Source organism: Clupea harengus, chromosome 5 (genome assembly GCF_900700415.2).
Source record: "Clupea harengus chromosome 5, Ch_v2.0.2, whole genome shotgun sequence".
Taxonomy (NCBI): Eukaryota; Metazoa; Chordata; class Actinopteri; order Clupeiformes; family Clupeidae; genus Clupea; species Clupea harengus.
In genome coordinates, this window is record NC_045156.1 from 21,522,571 (window position 1) to 21,546,082 (window position 23,512).

Here is a 23,512-nt window from a genome sequence, read left to right on the forward strand (position 1 = left end):
TATTTCAGTAATTCATTCATTTAATTCATTCAAGTTTTCATTCTCTTTAAGACAAACCAGTAGTGAGCTATGCATTTAAACTTAAGTAAGGTATTTGGCCTAACACTGGATTTCTCAGAAAGGACATCATGCATAAGGCAGGGCTCTCAAGTGTCACGCATTGAGCGTGACAGTCATAGATATATATAAAGGCTAGATCTCTCGTCCAACGGAGTCGAACGTCCGCACATGGCGGCCATCTTGCCCCAGGCAGCTCGCTCACCCATAACATTGTGTTGGTAGTGGTATGTACTTTTTAAATAACCATAACTTGCTCAATTTTCAACGGATTTACAAGTGGCTTGGTTTCTTACAAACGTTATTAACGTGGTTATAATTCGGGATGCTTTTTGGATATTTTTAAGAAAATAACATAATTATTCATAAGTATGCAGTGTCATAACTACACCTCTGACGTTTATAACAAACCAACCCGTTTAAAAATCGGTTGAAAATTGAGCAAGTTATGGTCAATTAAAAAGTACATACCACTACCAACACAATGTTATGGGTGAGCGAGCTGCCTGGGGCAAGATGGCCGCCATGTGCGGACGTTCGACTCCGTTGGCTGGTCAACGCGGACGAGACATCTAGCCTTTATATATATCTATGGTGACAGTCACTCATTTCGGTCTTTAATCACGCACTCCCGCCACACATCGTATTTCTCACGCTGAAAGAAAACTCTATGCTATTTAATGTGCCCCAGCGCGCAAACATGACCTGGCCGCGCTGCCCTCACCATGGAGGAATCAAGCACGTCTCCCCGAATCCCCTGGAGTTCTGCCGTGAGGTGCCAATTATCAGCCAATCAAAAAAAAAAAAAATAGCCAATCAGAAAAAAAAGTGTCTTTTGTATCTGTTGTATCTGGGTAAGATTTAATCCAGCAACCAATGAAAATAAAGCATCCTGGAATTGCGCGCGACTGATCTTCCGAAAGTTTCGTTAACCTGAGGGAACCACTGGAGCTCCGAGCATCAGTCTTCTACAAAGAGCAAGTCGTCTCCTGTTTTAATGTTACAACAAATTCACAATGGTTTGACAAAAGCAATGACAACTTGACTGCAGTTAGAGAATATTTCCCAGATAATTAGCATCAGTTTTTAATGAGTGTTTGTAGCCAACACAGTTTGCCTTTTCACTAGGCTATAGCTTTGACTCCGAACTTCGTTAATGGGCTATAATAAATTCGAGTAGGCCTATTAAAAATATATATAGCCTATAATTCGAACGAATATTAGGCAGCCCTTAATATTCAATGATGTTATGGGCATTATTTTTTGTAAATGTGTTTGCTTGAACATTCTATTCAGATTCCGAGGCTTCTTCACGTGAAGTTGTGAATCGTGAGCTCATTAGGCATACTAGCATGTTATAAATATCCTGGCCATGGATGCATTAATCATTGCATCTGTCTTTCAAAGATGTCTGGTAAAAAACAAATAAGCATCCTGTCCTTCGCCCAAAGAGGAAAGCCCCCTAAAAAGGCCAGATTAGGCCCAGAGAACGTAAACACATTAGAGGAAGAGATGGTGGAAGAAGAAGAGACAGTACAGGTGGAAGAAGAAGAGACAGTACAGGTGGAGGAGGAGGAGACGGTGGAAGAGATGGTGAAAGAAACAGTGGAGGAGATGGCTAGAACAAAAGGGAGAATAGTCCCAGGAGCAGCCATCTACAAGACCTCTTTTAACAGTGAATGGACCTCTAAATGGCCATTTATTACTGTAGGAAGCACCAGCTCATATTACTGGTGCTCTATCTGCCGCCAAGAGAATTCCTGTGCCCATCCAGGTGTGCGGGATGTGACAAGGCACATAGGCAGTAAGGGGCATCAGGCTAAACAGCAGGCACTGAAGTCAACCAGCGCAGTCAAAAACTTTTACTTGCCAGTGACTGCAGAGATGAATGTGCAAGAGGTCAAGGTACATTTAAATGCATAAGGTTGACTACAATGTTCATGAATACCATTTTTCCTAATTAATACATCCAATTCTATGACTATGGCATATATAATGGGAACCAACACCAAAAATGATAAGAGTCCAAAAAGGCAACAAACACCTACAATAAACAACACAAGTCATAATTCTCTCTCTCTCTCCCAAATTGAATTAATACTTAGTAATTGGTTGAATTGTCACTGCCATGTGTCAAATCTTTTCTGCAAGTCTGATCAATTATTAACAACAACAAAACACTAATAATAATATGGGGGAGGGGGGGCAGGGCTGGTCTGTGGGCATACGGCAGGGGAGGGGCGGGCGGAATGGGGGCGTGGCCGGGAGGGGGGGGGATATGTCACTCTTGCCTGTCTTCAAAACTTGAGAGCCCTGCATAAGGTCTAATCACTGAAGATACATTATCATACCTTAGTATACTCTGAAAATACAACTCTGTTAACAAATTAGTAAAACAGAATATGCGCTAAGAAAATAATAGAATAGAATCACCAGCAGCAGTTACCAATGGTGTAGTTATAGCTTTATATGTCTGTCTATCTGAGAATATTTATTGGTATAAATATAGGTGTAAAATCCTGGTGGGTTGCGACAGTAAGTTTCAATTCACAAATAAATGACATGCGTTTCACGAATGTATTTTGTGATTCATAAATGCAATTTATAAATGTAAATGCTGTTACAATGTATTTACAGACTAACGAAAGTGCATTTACAAACCGCTCAATATTTGTTAACATCCCTGCATTTATTTGTGGACTTTTGAGACTTTCCTGACACAGCTTGAAGTCACCAGTGTAAGGTGTCAGACTTTTGGACCTCACCCCAACTCTATACTTTGTGTAATCGGGTGTATGCATATGCCCATTATAGTGTAGTGCAGTAGTCCACATAACTGGACACTGGGCATGTGTTTGGCTGAGATCTGATCGGCTGCAGAGAAAAAATACATTTGTTAATCGTAAGGAAAGTCTCAAAAATCCACAAATCAATGCAATGTGGGGAGCGGTTTGTAAATGCATGTAAATACATGTAGGCCTAACAGGATTTACATTTTTGAATGACGTGAAATGTATATGAATCAGGAAATACATGAGTGAATCACGTTCATGAAATTTCCAACTCAACTGTATTTTTTCTATCGCTGTGGGTCAGGAACAATAATCCACTATAACCTCAGGAAGTAAAATTTGTTGTAACAAATTAATTGTTCTGACAAGGAAAACAACACTGTCCATGCACTAGTAGTGTGAACACTTCGGGAAATGGTAAGTTGTAGCTGTTTTAGCCGTAGCCGTTTTAAATAAAATGGTTGAAAGCATACCATTACATTGCATATCTAACATATTTGTGGGATCACCAAAATTGTTATCTTTCATTACAAAAACAGTATCTTGGCTAATACACTTGAAATATATCACAGTATATACTCTTTTTGTGTATTTCTCATCAGACTAAATTCTATTTTGTAATCTGTGCACCCTGTCTATATAAGCATATGTTTGACTCAATATAGGTCCATTGTTTTTGTATGTGAGGCCATTGTCACCTGAAACAATTCTACCTTTAAGCTTAGTACTTTGTTAATGATTATGAGGTAAATGTCAGCTGAAAGACAGAAAGTACCCCCCTCTTGGGAGGCCATATTAAGTGTTTGAAAATAATGTTGTTGAACAGTGCACTTGCTTAAAAATACAAGGATATGTACATGGATATGACTATATAATTACATAGGCTTTTAACCATTTCAATATAAACAAGTATACAGTGCTGGGTAAAAACTTTTTTTTTTTTAAAAACATGTAGGCCTACCTTCTGAAGCCATCTAATTCACTTGAAAGACATCAAATGCTCTTCCCTAGACACTTTTCTCATGTACTCAAGTACTTTGCTAATGAATGTGAGGTAAAGTCTGTTCACAAGGCAGGTAGTTCACACTGTTTTTACCCCCAAATCAATGTTTCCTGTTTTAAAACAATACTAATTATACCTTTGTGACATGAGATAGTTATTTTCTCTTTTTTTAATCATGGTTATGCAATTAATACTATATCTGATGTTTTTTGAATACTTGACTAACTGATTACTTTTATTTTGGCATGTTTCTTGTTTAACTGTGGCCGGAAGTTGAGCGAGAACTCAGTTGACAGACAGACTCACGCTGCTCTGCTGGAGAGCTCGATAAGTTTCGTTTTCCTCATGTCACTTTGGTGAGGGCGTTTCTAGGAAATGCTCACCCGTGGACATGTTATTGCATTATTTGTCTCCACTGTACGACTTGCTCAGGACAGAGGGAACTTCCCTTCTCTGATGAACACATTGAGAAATTTAGCTTTTTTTTACTACATTGATTTGCAACTTTGCGGCTGAAATTAAACTGAAATTCAAGTGATACAGTGACAGTTAGTGAATATCTTTACTTGAGTTAGTATGGGTTGCCGTCGATACTATGGATAGGAAGTGTGATGTAAACAGAACGGGTGTGAATATCCTTGATTCAGCGTAAATCAACACAGCCTTGCGTCTTGGCTAACTTGATAGTTAGTTTTTACAGGTGTAATTGACGAGTGGGTTGCTGTCTGGTTGCACGTTTCACAAGTCTGCAAGGGACACCTGCTGCTTGTCCAATCTGGTAAGTTAACATTTTGCCGATAGCCTGGCGTATTTTGGAAGTTGCCTAGATAAAATGAACGGTTAAATGCCCTGTTCACACTGAGGTTAGCTATCACATCGGTTTGTTAGAGATAATGGCATTTGTTGACACTCGAGGTACATCTCAAAACGTTATTAGCATGCTTTCTCTGAGGACAGAGGGCCGATGAGCGAGGACACATAAGAGCATCGTAGAGAAGACAATCCACAAATGTGTACCATGATCCACAAATAATTCAATATCCACAAATATGTATTTTTTAATTGTGTTGTGTAAAATAATATCCACAAAGAAAATGGAACGATTTGAACATTAGAATTGGGTTTTGCACATTTGTGGATCGCTTCATGTAAATTTGTGGGTCACGTGATATCTATACTTTGAACCTGTGTGTGTATCATACCGGTTACCATATCTGCAATGGTACGTAATTTTCACGTATTCTGTTGACTAGTTATTCAGAACGAATTGTTGCCTCTACAGCAAGGATCATATCACTTGCAATGTCTTGTAAAAAGACAATTTAGCTGAAAGCATATTATTTAACGTAATGAAATGAACTGCCATGTTAATGCCCTTGAAAAGGGGAGTGTAAATCTTTATAAAATAATGTTGTCAGTCAGTCAATAAATGTCCCTTCCCCTGCCCGACCTGTCTGTGTCTGATATTGTCGTGGCTGATTTATAGGTTTGCGATCAAATAAAAACTCTTCTTTTCAGTTCTGGAAAAAACTCTTTGTTCTTGACTCTTTGTTCAGAAGTCAGGCAGAGTGTGGAGCGAAAAATGTTTATTTTGCCAGTACAATACCGACAGCATAAACCTGATCAAGTCTCGAGACAATACTGATTTTACAGAGTTGTGCATTCCCTTCTTATACATCTGATGAACCCCTCTTGTCTCACTAAATCTTCCTTGGCCTTTCCCTATGGGTTATGTGCCTGCCTCCAAAAAAGGTAGACTTTGGGAGGTGTTCAGCCAGCATGCAGATAGTTCCCCTGATACATCTCTTAAACATTTCACACATCAGTATATTGGTTATACTTGATATACATTTAAACATAGAGTGCACATTATCTTATTCATTTTAATAGTGTAAATCATTTTTAGTAGTTTTAAAAGTTTGTCAGGCTGTCATGGTGGTTATTCTGATTGTTGATTTTCTTCACACATAGATTATTGAGTTTTCATTCACATGTTTTCCACCACAATAGGAGGCATGGCTCAGTGGGAGGGACTGCAGCAGCTGGACCCAATGTATCGGCAGAAGGTCCATGAGCTGTATGACCGGGATGAGTTACCAATGGATGTGCGCCACTATCTTGCCACCTGGATCGAGAGTCAGGAGTGGTGAGTGAGTGCTTCAGTGATAGCTGGACATAATGTGGTGCTACAAGACCATATCTAACGTCAGGATGCGCGCCTTGAGACAATTATATTGGTTTGGTGCTATATAAATATAATTGAATTGAATTGAATTGAATTGAATTGAATTTAATTTAATTTAAATAGGATACTGTCTGTGCGCTCCCTGCTGAGAAATGTTGGGAGTCTGATTTTAAGTCTAATATTCATTAATGTTTATGTGGTGACAGAGCACATTTGCACCAGATTAAATGTTTCTACTTGTGCTTTTCAGGGATCGTGCTGCACGGGATCCATCCTTGGCCGTGGTCCTCTTTCAGGTCCTCTTGGAGAACCTGGATAACCAGTACAGCCGCTTTATGCAGGAAGGGAACGGAGAGAGCTTTGTGCTGCAGTGTAACTTCAGAAAATTCAAGCAGAATTTTCAGGTCCTTCCCCATTATCTGCCTCTCACAACATCTTAAAAGGAAACCTATCTGTATCTGTCCGCTTATCTAGTTATCTCAGAGGCTAATTTTTATCAATACTACATGTTTGGTAAGATATGGTAGTGTATGGTATGTATGTATGGTAATTCATTAAAATGAATTCATTCTTATGCTTGCCCATTCTTTCTTTCTTACTTTGTCTTTAGAACACCCTTTTCTGTGTATCTCACATATTTTGTTGGATTGCAAGGATGCAGCAGATTTATGTGCAGTATGAATGAGGAATTCATTCATTGTATTTGCCTACTGCCTACAGCGTTATCAAGAGGAGCCGTATACACTGGCCAGCACCATTCAGTGGTTCCTAACCAAAGAGAGAGAGATTCTACAAATGGCTGAACTATCTAATCAGGTCTGTATCCACACCAGTCATCGTCGCCATCATCCCCTTTGCTATCACAAAGTATCATTATCATCATCATCATCATCATCAGCATCATTGCTACATGATTGTCTTTATGCTGATTCCTACTTTCCCCACCTTCTCTCTCTTTATTCCTCTTTCTCTCTCTCTACCTCTCCCTTTCTTTCTCCTCTATCTCTCTGTCTCTGCTTGCCTGTCTCTCTTTGTGTGTCTTTCTCTTTCTCCCCTTCTCTGTCTCTCTCTCTGTCTTTCTCTACCTCTCCCTTTCAGGTGCAGTCATTGCAGGTTCAGCAGGAAAACATGGAGACGGACAACCAAAGGAACATGCTGAAGAAGTTGGAGGACTTGCGGCAGAGGGTGCAGGTGTGTGCATGAAAGAGAGAGAAGGGGAGAGAGAGAGAGAGAGAGAGCTGTTTCAATGTCCAGTCTTCACCGCTGTAGTTTTAAGTGGTTATTTTTTGGCTGTCTGTGTGATTGGCAGGTGATGGACCACACCGTGAAGTGTTTGGAAGAGCAGCAAGACGAGTTTGACTTCAAGTACCAGACCCACAAAATGGAAGGTGCTTCACTCTGTCTCTCAGCACCATCTCACTGTCTTTCATTGTGCTCTTATTAGCAGTACTAATCTTGCTCATATTTTGCTCTCCGTATGTCATCTTTGTTGTCTGGTGGTCCAGCAACCGTTAGTCAGGCAGATTTGAAGGTCCTGCAACTGATGCTCAATCGCTTGGATCACTCCCGCAAGGTACGTGACTGTTTGTGTGTGATTGTGTTACATAATCATGTGACATCTAGACTAAGACTGTTTCACATAAGTAACAATATGTGTAGACGGTAGTGATTCAATTTGGTTGGCAAGTTGGTTGGCAAAAGATATTCCTGATGACACTTTACTGTTGGTTACCCGATTGATGTAATTAAAAACAAGGAGCCAAAGGCCAAAATTGTTTTGGTAACTAAGACATACTGGCACATTGCATGGCTTATTATTGACATGAAATACAATTCTGCTGTATTTTTTCACGTCTTTTCCCGTTTGGTCAATTTGTCACTTTCAATGTGTACGGGCAGTACTGCCCAGTCAGAATGATTGTGAGGCCTCTCCCTCTCCCATCATCTCTGTAGTCTCTGCTGTCCGCCATGACAACTCTGCTGACCGTGATAGAGGAGGTGGTGTCAGTGCTGGTGGAGGAGGAGCTGGTGCAGTGGAGGTGGAGGCAGCAGAAGGCCTACATCGGAGCCCCCGAAGACTCAAGTCTGGAGAAACTTGAGGAATGGTACGCACACATACTGCTCATGCTCAAACACATTCAGATATCCTCAGGGATCGCAATGTCATTTCCATCCTTCTGTCTCTTTGTGTGTGTGTGTGTGTGTGTGTGTGTGTGTGTCTGTGTGTGTCTGTGTGTGTGGGGGGGGGGGCCTTGTGGGTGTGGGTGTGTCTGTCAGGTTCACATCTCTGGCTGAGGGTATGTTCCAAGTGAGAGAGTTCCTGCAGAAGCTTGAGGAGTTGTCTGGAAAAGTGACCTATGAGAGGGATCCCGTGATTTCCCAGAAGTCTTTGCTGCAGCAACGGGCTGACAGCATCCTTACCACTCTGCTCAAGAGGTACACACTTACATGTTCACTACTCTTACAGTAGTCTATGTGTCACATCTGACCTATAATATCTGTCTGTCTGTCTTAACACAGTGTTGAATGGCCTGTCTGTGGTGTTGTCTGTCTTTCTGAACACGGTGCTGAATGGGCTGTCTGTGTTTTGGTTTCAGTGCTTTTGTGGTGGAGACTCAGCCCTCCATTCCACAGGGGAAGGGACCTCTAGTGCTGCGCACTAGTGTTCAGTTCTCTGTCAAAACCAGGTAATGGCGTACACACACACACCCACTCGCACAAGTGCATACACACACACACACACACACATACACACACTTGCACACGTGCATACACACACACACACATTCGCACACCTGCGCGCACACACACACACACACACACACACACACACACTAGCACACGTGCATTCACTCAGTCACACACACACACTTGCACACCTGCGTACACACACACACACACACACACTCACACACATATGTACACGCACACACACATGCACACCTGCGTTCACTCACACACACACACGCAAACGTGTGTACACACACACACACGCGCGCACACATGCGTACACACATACACACACACACACACACACACATTGTCTTGCTAATGCAAACTCATACAACCCATCTGCAGTTACAGTATTTTACACAGTGTCTCCCTCATAGTCCCTCTCTTTCTCAACTCTGTCAGGTTCCTTGTGAAGGTCCCAGAACTGAACCACTCCATGCAGGTGAAAGTTACTATGGACAAGTAAGACATACAGTTTTACATCTTTGTCTGTTTATGTATTCATCTAGTATTTCAGTACTTCATTCAAATTCTTCACTGCTAAGCTTTGGAAGTTCCCCTCACAGATTGACACAGATTGGTCATGTCTTCCTTTGTCCAAACCAAAAACTCTCCTCTCAGACTGCCTACACACAATGAGCAGCTAACTCTCTAGTGAAGCTATTAGTTTTATTAGTGGGTTGACCACTGCTGCTTAACCAACAGGCAGGACTATCTAGGGCTATCTAAGGCACTGTGTACTTCTCCGATATCCCATCTTGCCATTGTGTTCAAAGTTCAGGTAAATTCAACTTTGACACAGTTTGTCACAGACCTATATTGAAGCACACCAACCCAATGAGATAAACCTCTTTGTGTCATGTAGCGTATTCACCATTACAATGTCTGAAATGGCCCTCTTTAATACTATTTTCCCTCGTCGTTCACTAAGTTGTATATTATTACTGGAAATGTGTCCTGTGGAACCTAGCAGCATGTGTCATATTCAGGAAGAGCTCTTTGTGCGTTCCATTTACCTCGGAACTCTGAGCTGGGAATGACTTCAAACCCAAGTTGACCGTGTTCCAGTAACAAGTCGGAAAAAAACTTGCAATACCAATTGTTCTTTTTAGCAATTCAGATGTTAGTAATACCAGTTGATAACAACACATTACGCGCTATTTTGTGCATATAAACACCGTAGCAACAACCTGTGTAGACAGAAGTGCTAATAAAGTTGATGTGTGGGGGCATCCATCTTGGATTCTGAAGTTGGGGTTGGTGAGGTTTGTCTAACTTTTCCAGTTGTAATTCAGACGTTCCGGTTGAAACCTCCGACTTGGATCTGGGAAATTCAGAGTTGCATAAAGAGTATATCCAGCTTTAGTGCCATCATCCCCATTATGTGTCCTATGATTAGTTTGGTTATAATCTGTTTATGTCTAGGACTGCACATGTGTTTTGGGCAATAACTTACAAATGTCTGTTTGGAAACGCAGATGTTTTTCTTTCAAATATTGTTTCTGTCATGTGTGAGTTTGGATGCACTCAGCTGTTTGTTTTTGTGTGTTACAGCGATGCTCCTCAGGTGAAAGGGTGAGTGTGACACTGTCTGTACTGCACTATACTCCACTATACTCCACTGTACTCCACTGTCTGTACTGCACTATACTCTAGCTATACTCCACTGTCTGTACTGCACTATACTCTAGTTATACTCCACTGTAGTACGACACTGTCTGTACTGCACTACAAGAACAGAATAGAAAGATGGCTGTTGGAGGGCTTTCAGCTCTGGTGTTGTATGCTAGCTGTATGGTGATGAGGAAATGAAAGTGCAGAGCAAGAGGCAGTATGAGTCAGGGCAAGGAAGAACTGGCGAGGATAATTTCACAGGTTATCACTGGACACTCTAATGGAAATTGGCATGTCCTTGTTCACTGGGCATTTAAATGACATGGGAATAATGGAAAAATCGGGTGTGCATCCACTATAGATGACGCAGGTGTTGGTCAGAGAGGTTTCAGATGTAACAGTTGATGCAATTGTTCCTGCAGAAATGAAGTCTAAATGGCTTGTATACCTGATTATTTTCTAACTGACTTTAAATTAGCCTTCATAGAACCATACTGCCACTTCATGCAATGAGCTTTTATCCATTTGGGTGTCTAGATATCGGAGGTTCAATGTGTTGGGAACGTCGACTAAGGCCTTGAACATGACTGAGAGCCTGCAGGGAGGCATGGTGGCCGACTTCAGACACCTGGTGAGTGGGAGAGCCTCTGTTAGTCTGAGAGCTTGACTGAGCTGGTATGAGAGGAATGGGGAAGTAGGATCAGAATAATGATCATGGCAAACATAGGTGGCAAAACACCAAAAAAGGCCTAGCAAAAGTCCTATTGATATATAGTGCACTTGTTAATTACAAAATTAAATTTAGTTGTAATACTTTTGCATGATTGGCAGATATTAAAAGTCTTCTGCCTAGGACTAATTGGCCTTTTTTTTGTGTCTTGCACCTATTTGGATTTGTGTGAGCTCATTCAGATTCTACTCAGTTGTTTGTTTGAGCCCACACACATCCATTTTGTACTTGGCCTGATACAGAGCATACATGTATTTGAATTAAAAGGAGTGTGTGTGTGTGTTTGTTTGTGTGTGTTTCAGACGCTCAAGGAGCAGAAAGTGGGCGCAGGAGGGAAAGGCATCAGCGATGTGAGTATTACGTCAGGTGACAAAGACAGAGAGTTGTTTGCCTATTTGACCATAAACATTACAGCACTCTCCATTTACAGGGTCACATTTTATACTACTGTGTACACTTGTTGCATTGGAGCGACACTTCTAACTACATGTACCAAAGTGAATAATAGTGATTAACAGCACGTTCAGGCTGTTTGTGTATAGGATGGATGAGGGATGAGGTGTGTGTGAGTTCTGTCATCCGGGCTGTATTATGGTCTGGCCTCCATGATTCACTGCACATGGTGAACAGAATCATGGATTACAGCACAGAGGGTTTCCATTTTGTAATGTGTTAGAGATTATACCTATCAAATCTAAATTAATTATGTTGTCTCTGTGTGTTTGTGTGTGTGTGTGTGTGTGTGTGTGTGTGTGTGTGTGTGTGTGTGTGTGTGTAGCTCTCTCTAAGTGTTACAGAGGAGCTCCATGTCATAAACTTTGAGACAGAGTTTAACCTTCATGGCCTTTCGTTAAAGCTAGAGGTGAGATTTTCCATTTCTAATCTTTATTTTGACAAATAACTTTTTTTTCACCATGACAACCGTTGTTACTGTTATTACACCATTCACAACCCCTGTTACTCTCACTAATGTACTGTTATTAGACCATTCACTACATACCCCTTATTACTAGCTGTACTGTTGCCACAATAAACGGCCGTTTTCTCTCACTGATCACTGCTCTCTCTTTCTCTCTCTCTCAGACATGCTCTCTTCCAGTAGTTGTGATCTCTAACTCCAGCCAGCAACAAAGTGCCTGGGCTTCTGTGCTGTGGTTCAACATGCTTTGCCGTGACCATAAGGTGAGTTCCTGTGCGTGTGTGTGTGTGTGTGAATCATATGATGTCTAGCGTCATCGTTGATGCTGATATTGGGTTACAATCTCCTGTTAGGGGTCTTTCATACTTTACCATACACAGACCTTACCTTATTGTGTGTGTGTGTGTGTGTGTGTGTGTGTGTGTGTGTGTGTGTGTGTGTGTGTATCTAGAACGTGCTGTTTTTTGCGAACACAACACCAGCACCTTGGCCCCAGGTGGGGGAGATGCTGAGTTGGCAGTTTCTGTCAGCTGCTGGGAGGGGCTTAGACACACATCAGCTGGACACGATCGCACAGAAACTGTTTGGTAGGGATATTTTGTCAAATATATGTATTATGTTGTAGTATTGCTGCTGTTGTCATTGCCAATAATGAAAATAATAAATAGCACACTAAGGGCCTCATTTACTAACATTGCGAGCGCAGCTTAATCTGCGCCTTTGCCAAACCGCAAATAGCGCACAGTATTTTGCATCCTATTTATCAAACAAGAACCTCGTCGCGTCATCTGCGCCTAACACCGCCCATTAGTGTTATTTAGCGCTCCGCTAAAATAGGGAAGAAAGAGCCTACGTGTTCCACCATGGATGATGAGCTAAAATTAGAATTAGAGCTTTTTGTTCACGAGGTTACAGCAAACTAACCCGGGTAAATATAGAAACTCATAAATATTTCTCCGTTTAGCCCTTCCGTCCACATTAAAAGTTGTGATCACTTTGAATTCAAGACTGTCTTTTATTGGTGAGCTGATTTTGGGAAATTAAACTTTTCAGCGAACATTGAGTTTCTGGGTTGCTATGGTTACCCCTCAGGGTGCCTGTGCAGCTTCATATTAACGAGTTTATGTTCACAAGTTCATATTCACACATATTAACATGAGTTAATCACACACAGGCAACTGCAAACTGCTAAGATGGTTCCTTTTAGCTAGAGATAGCTAGGATAGTTAATAGCCAGGTTAACTGCTCCATAGCATCCCGTTAAGTCTGGTAGGAATACACGACACCCCTTACTTTAAAACGGCGTATTCCTGAAGACTGAAAACCAGGCTTTTCAAAAATGCTGCCCTAGGCACTAGATACATTTGAAAACTAGAGTTGTAGCGTGGACAGGGGAAACTGAAGTTTTCAGACGTTCGGTTGGCATGGGACTGGGGGTAGCTTGCACGTCAAAATAAACATGGAAGGTGAAATTAATATGCTGCTCTGTCTCTACAATTTACTTAGTTTAGTTAGTGTACTTCGAGTACAAGTACTTTTCCTGAATAGATACGCGTTACTCCTGCGCAGAAGGCGAGCACTGTACTCGGTGTGCTTGAACTATGGGTGAAAATACGGTTTAAAGTAAACCATATGAGCGCCGATTCTGGGTAAAGCGTGGCCGAACAGCTAGCTGGTGGGACAATTTTGTATATGCCTATATTAAATGATATATAAAAAATATAAACATTTAAAAAAAAAATAACATTTCTGATGTTTTCAAATTTCTCGCAGGCACATAGTTTCATTTAGCATCTGCTATGTCATGCTAAAACACTTCTTGTTTCGTTACTAATACATAATTTGGCGCATTTTACGCATCTCCTCCCATCTCTTTGCGACCAACACCCACTTTCCCTTATACCCTCCCAGCAGCGGTAATCTAAACTGCGCCTCCTTTGTAAATACGGTTTTATGTTTTTACCCGCTATTTTACGCCTGAAATGGGCGCAATCCTGTTAGTAAATGAGGCCCTAAATGAGGTATTAGTAGAACATGTGAGGTCAATCAATGTATCCTACGGAGAAACTTTAGGAATAGGACCAGATGCTTGAGAATTTGTGTGTGTGTGTGTGTATGATGGACTGTATTGTCTTTCCACAGGAAAGCAGCAGAGCTACGACAAATGCACCCTCTCCTGGGCCAGGTTCAGCAAGGTGTGTGTGCCTGCTTACGTGCGCGCACGTGTGTGTGAGGCAGTTGCATATTATTGTATGGTAACTTCCTATCTGCACTGTATATCTGTTAATTATAGGTGTTTCATTTGTGTTTGTGTGTGTGTGTGTGTGTGTGTGTGTGTGTGTGTGTGTGTGTGTGTTTATAAAGGAAAATGTCCCAGATAACAGCTTCTCGCTCTGGGTGTGGTTGGACGGTATCCTTTGCCTGGTGAAGGCCTACCTGGCCGATCTGTGGAAAGATGGGTATGCAGCTATGAGTTTTATTAAAACATTATTTAGAACATGGCATATCAAGAACATAGCATTGACATAGAAAGGGACTTTTTGACAGTTAATATGTGTTTGTTTGTTTGGATGAGTTTGTCATTGGCCCTGTGTTTGGCAGGTCTCGACTGTACAGCAAGGGTTTATCAGTCTGGAAAGCTCTAATAGTGTAATATTTATGTGATAGTGTTCGTGTGGCTGCCAGTCTCTCTGGACAAATGACTAAAGTGCAGTTGTAATAATAGTGTCATTTTGTAATATTGATGTGATAATGTTTGTGTGGTTGCCAGTCTCTCTGGACAAATAACTAAAAGTGCAGTCGCTGTAATGAGGTGAACGTAATAGTGTTCAACTATAAATAGATGGACCGCATACTGTTAATGTGTATATACGGCTCTTGCCAGTAATCATCCTTACATATCACATGGCTATGATGGGACTGAAGGAATAATGTCCATTTAGGCTAGCTTAGGCTACATTTAGGCTAGTTGCTGATTATGACCCATGGACTCCAGTATCCATAATACCAGCAAATATCTAACTAACTAACTTGGAAAAGATCAACAGTCAAGACTTAATTGCCATATAATCAGAGCTGGTTGGAATGTGATGCAGTTCACTACAAACAATTTAAATACTCATGTCAATAAACAGAGATATAATAGACTAAACGTACAGCATAGAGGTGTGTAATATGACCGCTGCAGAAAGTGGGAGAATGAGCAAGAATTAAGTGAAATAAGATATTTTCCAATCCATTTTTGGCAATAATAGACTAAAAAGTTTGTTGTATATCTTATTCTAAATGAGAATTTAAGGAACAATAGTTTGCGGATGTGGCAGCAGTACACTGAGTTCCGTCTAGTACCTGTCTAGTGAATATGATGATGAGTGCGACTTTATAACAGAGATATTCTTGTGCTAAATTTGAGCATTTTGTGAAATTTACATGTATACGTAAACTGCACTTGGCATTTATTGACAAATTGTTGCAAAATATGCATGTACGTATGTATAAAATGTGGGATTATTAGAGGGCAAAATATATGTACTGATGTTAATGCAGTAGTGTAGTAACTGTACTAATGTGAGGTGCTTGTTTTTTCAGCTCTGTGATGGGGTTCATTAGTAAGGGAAGGGAGAGAACCCTGCTGAAGAAGAAGATGGACGGGACCTTTCTGCTGAGATTCAGTGAGAGTATTAAAGATGGAGGAATCACATTCAGCTGGGTGGAATCAGATCTGAGGGGTACACACAAGCATGCATACACCCAAACACACATGCACACAACCACATACACAAGCACACACACATACACATGCTCACACATACACATGCACACATCTTGCATCAATTGTCATTGTCATCATTCAATAAATTATCAAGATGTAAGGATATTTTCAAATGAAAATGCATGACTCAGTGGAAAATAGTTCCTATAAAGCGGATTCTTTGTTCTTCCAGTAGGTAAAAGGGACGTGCGGAGTGTTCAGCCCTTTACCAAAACAGATATGACTCAGATCCCATTTGTCGAGATCATTCGAAACTTCCAGATCCTGGAGGTTGGGAACGTTCCAGAAAACCCGCTGCGTTACCTTTACCCTGACATTCCCAAAGACACGGCCTTTGGGAAATACTACGAGGAGGGGAGCGGAGGTGAGTGCACCAATCAAAGGTCTATAGTATAAGGCTTAGACACTTTCATTTGCCCTGCATAGATCTCCCAAACTGTATAAACCCCCATTATTATAATTATTACTGAAATCTGCTCTTCTGTGTCCGAAAGAAGCACATTTGGTTTGTCAAGATTGAAAATGTCACCAATGATGTTTTTTCTTCCACAGAGGACAGTCCGTACATCAAATACATCAAGACCAAGTTGATGTTTGTGTCAGAGTAAGTATAGTTGTTGTGTAGGCTATGCATATGTATGTGTTTGTATGTGTGAATGCATGTATTTGTGAGTGTATTTGGGTGTGCCTGTGTGACGTGTGCCTGCATGTTTGAAACCCTAAGTCATCTCTCTTTACACCAGTCATAAGTTCCAGAGCTCTGATATCATGGCTATGCCCATCCCTTCAATGTATTGCTCACACTTTATACGACCTCAATGTGGAAAGCAGACTTGGCAAAGAGTACTACCCATACCAGTTGTACCACACTTGTTGTCTAAGTAAAAGTAAAATACGCCGAAGGGACATTTTCAGATTTGGTGCCAAGCACAGAAGAAGAGGTGAACGAAACCATGAGTGCATGTGTTATGTGTGTTGGTCAGTATGTTAAACGATTCAGTGAGCGATGATCATGATGTGCTCACTGGTCCTAAATGGTGTCCAGCAGTAAGCGTCATCGGGTCCCTTGGGAATGTATGAAGATGTCGATACAGACGCACCGCGCTTGTGATATGTCTGTCCTGTTCTGTAGCATTCCAAATACACAGTAAGTAACTCTGCAATGTGATTGGTAGGAGCGGGGCTGAGGGCAACCTCTTGCAGCCAATGAACAGTCTGTGTTCGCAGCACTGCGATGAGGTCACCGGTAAGTTGGAACTCCTGTGAAAGAGCACTCACATGATCCCCTTCTCGTCTCTGGCTAATCCTAAGAGCACGTGCTAGGGCGCTGTTGTAGTGGTGCAGGTTATGATGGAGAGAAAGCAGAGAGAGGAGAGTTTTCATGGGTCTGTCTGCTCTTTCATTAACTATTCTTTTTATCCCCCAGTCATTAGTTTACCTTTCTCTTCTTCCGGTCTGGTCCGGATGAACTAATGACTAGTGGCCCACTTTGACATGGATGCTTGCCCCATGAGCTGATCTCTGCATGCATCTTGTCTCCTGTTTAAGTTCTTTATTGCACGTCCTGGTAGTGTAAGTCCCATTTGTGCTTCTGTCAGTGTACACAGGGTAAGATATTTTAGATAAATATCAGATGAAACATCATCTTGCCACCACCATAGGGGTGTCAGCACCTCCTGTAATGCATGCACCCTCACACAGAGATCTGCCACTAATAACCCTGCTTGTGCTGCCAATCAGGACCTTCAGCTTCACAGGCTATTGTTTCGCGCTGGCAGATAACTGGATAGGCTGTCCTGCAGAAAGGAACTGCTCCTATCCCAAATCAGATTTGCCTTACTAAAATCTGCACTTTGATTTTAATTGATTTTTCCCCCCCAAAGCATACAATGTGTATAGTATCTTGTTATGAAAACAATCGAGGATAATATATACATATACAGTAAACATGATTACACTAAAAGTCTATTTTTTATTGTGGTTCATATGGGGAGGAGGTATGGACCTAGTTCTGTTTTGTACGACAGATTGCTGTTACTCCAAATGAACTCAGTTGTACACTTGACTTGTGTTTGTTGACTGTCTCGCTCTCTCCCCAGCTCCAGTGGAGCCTCTGTCGAGCTGCATGGATAAGGTGTTGTTAAATGATGACGGGGATCTGCCTCTGCCTCTGCTGAGCGCTGGGGCTCCAGCCAGTCCAGACATAGCAATGGATGACGACCTGCTGCAAAGGTTTCTCAGTGACCCAAACATGCTGGAGGGGTTGGACCTGACAGAAGACACTAGCTTTGCTGAGCTTATCCTTAGTCCCTAAGTGCTTGCGCTGCTTACAGTGGTCATCGGTGTATGTGGCCATGATTTACTTAAACCACAACACACATTTAATAACCCCCAAAAGTCATATTTAAATCCACACACTATCAAACTAGCTGAATAAACCAGCATCACTGGTGGAAAATAAAGCCCTTAAGCCTGGTTTTTGCCAGATATGCACATTTTTTAAATGTTTAATTTGTTTGCTGAATGTATTGCCAATCTTTAATAATTACTAGTGGAGAGGAATAGGTTGACCCTTTAGTTGGGGTGACACCAAAACAATGTGCACAGACAATTAAGTCCTATTTAATTTATTGATGAATCGCTAGTTACTTGTCCCAAGGCACTTAAGATTTTTGTCTTAAATAATTGGAGTGACAGTTGTGGTTCTCACCAGCCAAGTGTTACTTCTTGGTCGTTTTCCCCTAGACTGAATTTCACTGGATTCGGACAGCATCCATCACTCTAATGTAAAGGGTGTTTTGGAGCATCATTTTCAATTTAATTGGAAGGGGATGGTAATTTACAAGGAGCTGGTAGCTTGGTGTCACCAGACACGTGTTTAATTAGCAAGTAGTAATCCCAGCTGAGCTGTGAGCAATAGGAGGACAGAGCCAGGATCCAGTATTCTGTATTCTGATCATGCAGCTATAACACTGGCTGACCAAGCGCTTTTTCACAGGGAGTTTCCAGACTATAATCCCAGTGAAAATGTAGTTTAGGTATAGTCTTAGAGTCAGGGTATTCACTGCACATGTAAACATTAAAGACATCACATGAATTAAATGCCATTACATCTTGCATAATCATTCTGCTTATATCTCAGTTTTGTTATAGAAGTTTGTTGGTTACATGACTGGACACTGGCTGCTATGATGTTGAAAAGCAGTTACATTTCTAGCTTGTAAGTGCACGGATCTGTTTGTCCTGTTTACCTTTGAAAGCAGTTGGAACGTAAGTGTAGATTGTGACTTGTATTTTCTTCTCTATGTAAATAAAGTCTCCCTTGTAGAATGTATTGAGTGTTGTGGGACATCCTTACAAACGGGAAAGTGCAGAGGATACCATATAGGTTACAAGCATAAACTGAATGTATACGAAATAATGTGCTACTGACGTCATCATAACAGATATGGCCATTTCGTGACGTACAGAAGTCCCAGTCAACTCGGCGTTGCAAGGTTCAGGATGACACAGAAACAGTATGTTGAGCTATTTTCAACTCATCAAAAGCTGATTTGAGTACACGTATTTTCAGTATAAGCTTTATTAAAACATTATTTAGAACATGGCATATCAAGAACATAGCATAGCATTGACATTGAAAGGGACTTTGACAGTATTGTAATGAACCAGCGAGGTTACTGATATTGTGCTGCCACCACCTTTTTTAAACCGGTATGGCCCGGCAGTCGTCCCAATTCCCACTCAAGACCAGCACTCAAAGTTGGAGTAGGCCTACACGGCAAACCAGTCATCACTTCACCGCAAACAACAACCAATCAGGGGCTCATAGGCTAGTCAATACATTCTAAAACATTTCCCCAAAACCCACCCGCGATATTCAACACTCAATCTTAGCGACAATCTTAGCGACGCACACTCACACACTCAGTTCATGAAAACACGTTAAAACAATAGGCTAACTTCCCTCCGTCTTGCAGCCATCGACACCCTCCAGTCACCGAAGGCTCAGTCCGTGGGCACCGGCGCCCCGGATACACACACACACACACACAAAGTCCCAAAAAATACATGCAATTCCGAGCGTCCCACGTCGGTTCCAACAGTCTAAATCCTCACTTGCCCCAATACATATTCCGTGCCAGAGAGCGCGCGCACAGCCAGTCAATACTCACGAAACTGCTTCGAGTCGTCTGTCTCATCTCTCGTCCGTCAAACACCATGCCATTCTTAAAGTTTCTGTCCAGGTGTCTCACATCCTCAATCACTCAATCACGTCACCAACCACATGACAAGCAATCACGTAATTGACGCTACATTCATCACAGTATGTGTTTGTTTGTTTGTTGAGTGTGTCATTGGCGCTGTGTTTGGCATGCTGTGAACAGCAAGGGAAGCACACAGGCTGGTAATAGTCTGGAAAGCTCTAATAGTGTAATATTTATGTGATAGTGTTCGTGTGGCTGTCATTTTCTCTGGACAAATTACTAAAAGTGCAGTGGTAATAATAGTGTAATTTTGTATATAGCATGTTGAGCTATTTTCAACTCATCAACTGCTGATTTTCATAAAAATGGTAATTTTGTCAACATTTGCATCAGCATTGATGTGTTACATCACAATACAGTCATATAATTACATATAATTTAGTTTACAGCTAAAAAAACACGGCCCTTTAAAGGCAGCAATAAGGAGTTATGTTCCAAAACTAGCACGCTAACTACCTAAATGCAAAAACCTTGTAAACAGCCCAACTGACACTGATAGAATCTTGCCAACACACTAACTGGTGTCTTTTGGCAGTATAGCTGGCAATGTCATGCTGTGAAAGCTTTTTCTCCATTTTTGCAAGGTGTTCCAGCCAGGAAACACAGAACTACATAGTGCATATCCTGGATGGCTAGTGGGAAAGACACAGGTGTTTATCTGTCCTTTTCATGATCATATGCTATCAAAATGAATTTGAGGATGGTACCATAACTAGTTCCCTATAAAACCTGATGGAGATAATTTCCAAGCACTGTTAATTACTTAAGGATATATGAATCAAGTGCCTTGTATTAATATATTCCTTGTATGAATCATGTGCTTATGAAAGCAGGAACATGGCTTTTCTGTGTGTGTGTGTGTAACTTAGATTATTAGGTGCCACTTAGTCTGCATATGTACAAGAGCATGTTTAGACCAGAAGTGATAAGAAGGGTCGAACTGTGCTTCTTCAGACCTTGTGCAAAACTTCCATTCTTGCCTCGGACGTCAGAGATCCACCACGTGGTTTTCCCTGCTGGACGCTAAACTTCTGTCTATATAAACCTTGTGCGATGTGTTTATCATTGCTTCACTTTCAGCCTTGTGCTGGGAGTGAGCACGATTACAATTGTTGTTGTTGTTTGTCTAATAAATATACTTATATGCAGCTCTGGAGTCCTGAGGTAACTAGGGTGAATTTTCACCTAACATATTTGGGGGCTCGTGACCGGGATTCCAATAACCTCATCGACTCTCCACGCTGGGCTAATCATCAGGACCTCATGGGGGGTAAATGAGAGATAAATCCTCTTGGCCACTGCAGTCTGTACCAACTCTCTAGACCTATTTCTAGACAACTCCGGAGAAGTCTCTTAAAGGTCTATTCATTCCCCTTTACCTCGTGTTCTCCTGTTGGGTTGATACTAACTGTTTCAGATATACTAAAGAATTTGCTAGTTAGAGCCACTCCTGGGTGCTGAGGTATAGTCCGGTCTCCTTAAGAGACAATACATAGTTATAGAGAGACTCCTGTGTGTTATTTTTCTGTGGTGTTGACAAACTTTTTACAATGGGTAAAACACAGATAATTATTCTCATAAATTATGGAATTCAAAGAACTGATTTCGCATTACTGAGATGCCTTGACCCGGACTGATCACCCCAGGGAAATTCCCTGGCCTCAACCTCCTCACAAAACGAATGAGACGGAGGACCTCTGGTCGGGCTTGGGTTGACAGCATTGCGATTTCAAGAACAAACTATGAGAGTCTGGGAATTGAAACATAACTAACCTTAGTGTGGAGATCAGACAAAGGTAATAGATTAAGAATAAATTAAACAATGGTGTGTCAAAGAAGTTGTGTCCCAAAATATTATTATGTATAGAATATACACTGTTTAGCCCCAACAAGATTTAAAGAGAAATTTAAGCCTGTCACACTAACTACATTAACCTAGACTGATGCATTGGACTAACACAGGCTGGGTGGGGGCTGAGTGCTGGCTCAAAAGACTCTGCTGTATTTTCTGGGAATGATTCAATTCTGTAGATAATGGATTCTTAACTACGTGTTAGAAACACAAATGTTGCAGAGTTTACTTTATTCTCAGCCTGTTTTGCTCTCGCAGCCTCATATCACCATTGAGCGCTGCGTGACATTTAACCCAGCTACACTTTTACTTACAGCAGAGGATGGTAATCCACATGATTGTGTAGCAAAGACAGATAAAACAGGCAGCCAGAGCTGACCTACGAGATATGCCTTTTGCGGAACTAATTGCCCTGATTGCGCTTCGCACACACATGCAAAAGACTCGGTTTCATTGGGAAACCACAAAGCAGACAAGGCCACTAACCAGGCCGCACTGCAACAACCATCTGACACATACACAATTGAAGAATTAGATCTCACAATACTAAAAGATATGCTGGTGAAAACATGCCTCAATAAGTGGGGATAGTAAGCATATATTTTTTTTTACTTCTTATCTATATTTTATGAGAAAGATGTTTAATCATTCATTATTGATTGTATTGAGTTAAATCCAAACTATTAAAAGCAAATTGAGAATCCAAGAGTGAAATTAGTGAAATTAAGCATGCAAGTTGTTATCACTGTTTGAAATGATGTATGGAAGAATATACACTGCCTAAACTCTCAAACCATTTGCTGAAACAGACAAAGAGATTGAATATACATTTGCAGAATATATGGCAAAAATGTGAATTAGCTAAATGCTCTCAGAACTCTTTGCTTCACAGGAACCTGTGAGGCTGAAACCAAGGTTGGGCCAGGAGATTGGGTCCTAATCAACAGCCTCAAAAGAAAACACTGCCACTCGCCCAAGTGGGACAGACCATACCAAGTCCTACTGTCAACATCTACCACAGTCAAGATAGCGGGAGCTGTCTTCCTCTAGAGTTTTCTAGGGCCGGCCCACTGTGACAGAAGTCCAGCTACAAAGGGGATTATTTGCCTTAGGCAATTTCCGTCTCAAACCTGGTGAAGAAAACAACTCCAGTGGGGAAAAAGAGCCTAGTGGATACTGGGAGGGCGGGGCGGTCCTGTCTCTGAAGTCAAGTCAAAAAATTAAACAATTTGTGAAACTTTTGATAATAACTGTACTGCTCTACATTTTGGGACTGTTAGCAAATAGCAGGCACCGGTCTCGGTCAAATGTCCACTATGGGGCCTACCTAAAGATCATCCGTGGTGGAAATGGGTGAACCAGACTTTCCAAACACACTTTCCACAAAGAGACTGTTTACATTTTCCTGCCCACTGTAATATTCAACAGCCAATGTGTTCTGCAGAAGGCCTTCAAGATCACAGCAAAGAGGCCTTGTTTGAATGTTATCTGAAGCCTAGGCGAGCTAATGATACACACACACAGTTGTCACCCACTATGTTGGCCTACAAATACAAAGTATACAAATATGTGATGAGAAATATGATG

General features: G+C 41.4%; 1 protein-coding gene across 2 annotated transcripts; it reads left to right on the top strand.

The window, feature by feature from the left end:
• Positions 1-4,204: 4,204 nt before the first annotated feature.
• stat2 (signal transducer and activator of transcription 2) lies at positions 4,205-19,139 on the top strand. 2 transcript variants are annotated; one of them, XM_012824937.3, is made up of 24 exons: positions 4,205-4,630; positions 5,863-5,998; positions 6,288-6,441; positions 6,758-6,853; positions 7,136-7,228; positions 7,347-7,425; positions 7,543-7,610; positions 7,991-8,142; positions 8,315-8,473; positions 8,635-8,724; positions 9,173-9,232; positions 10,325-10,345; positions 10,922-11,015; positions 11,417-11,464; positions 11,893-11,976; positions 12,198-12,296; positions 12,485-12,620; positions 14,176-14,228; positions 14,398-14,492; positions 15,622-15,761; positions 15,978-16,169; positions 16,358-16,409; positions 16,981-17,051; positions 17,905-19,139. In XM_012824937.3, exons 2-24 carry the CDS (start codon positions 5,868-5,870, stop codon positions 18,117-18,119), a joined length of 2,382 nt encoding a protein of 793 aa, XP_012680391.2. In that variant the 5' UTR covers positions 4,205-4,630; positions 5,863-5,867; the 3' UTR covers positions 18,120-19,139. The 2 variants fall into 2 exon arrangements, with proteins under 2 accessions (XP_012680391.2, XP_012680392.2); XM_012824938.3 differs by lacking the exon at positions 16,981-17,051 and having other exon boundaries at positions 17,905-18,078.
• Positions 19,140-23,512: the final 4,373 nt, after the last annotated feature.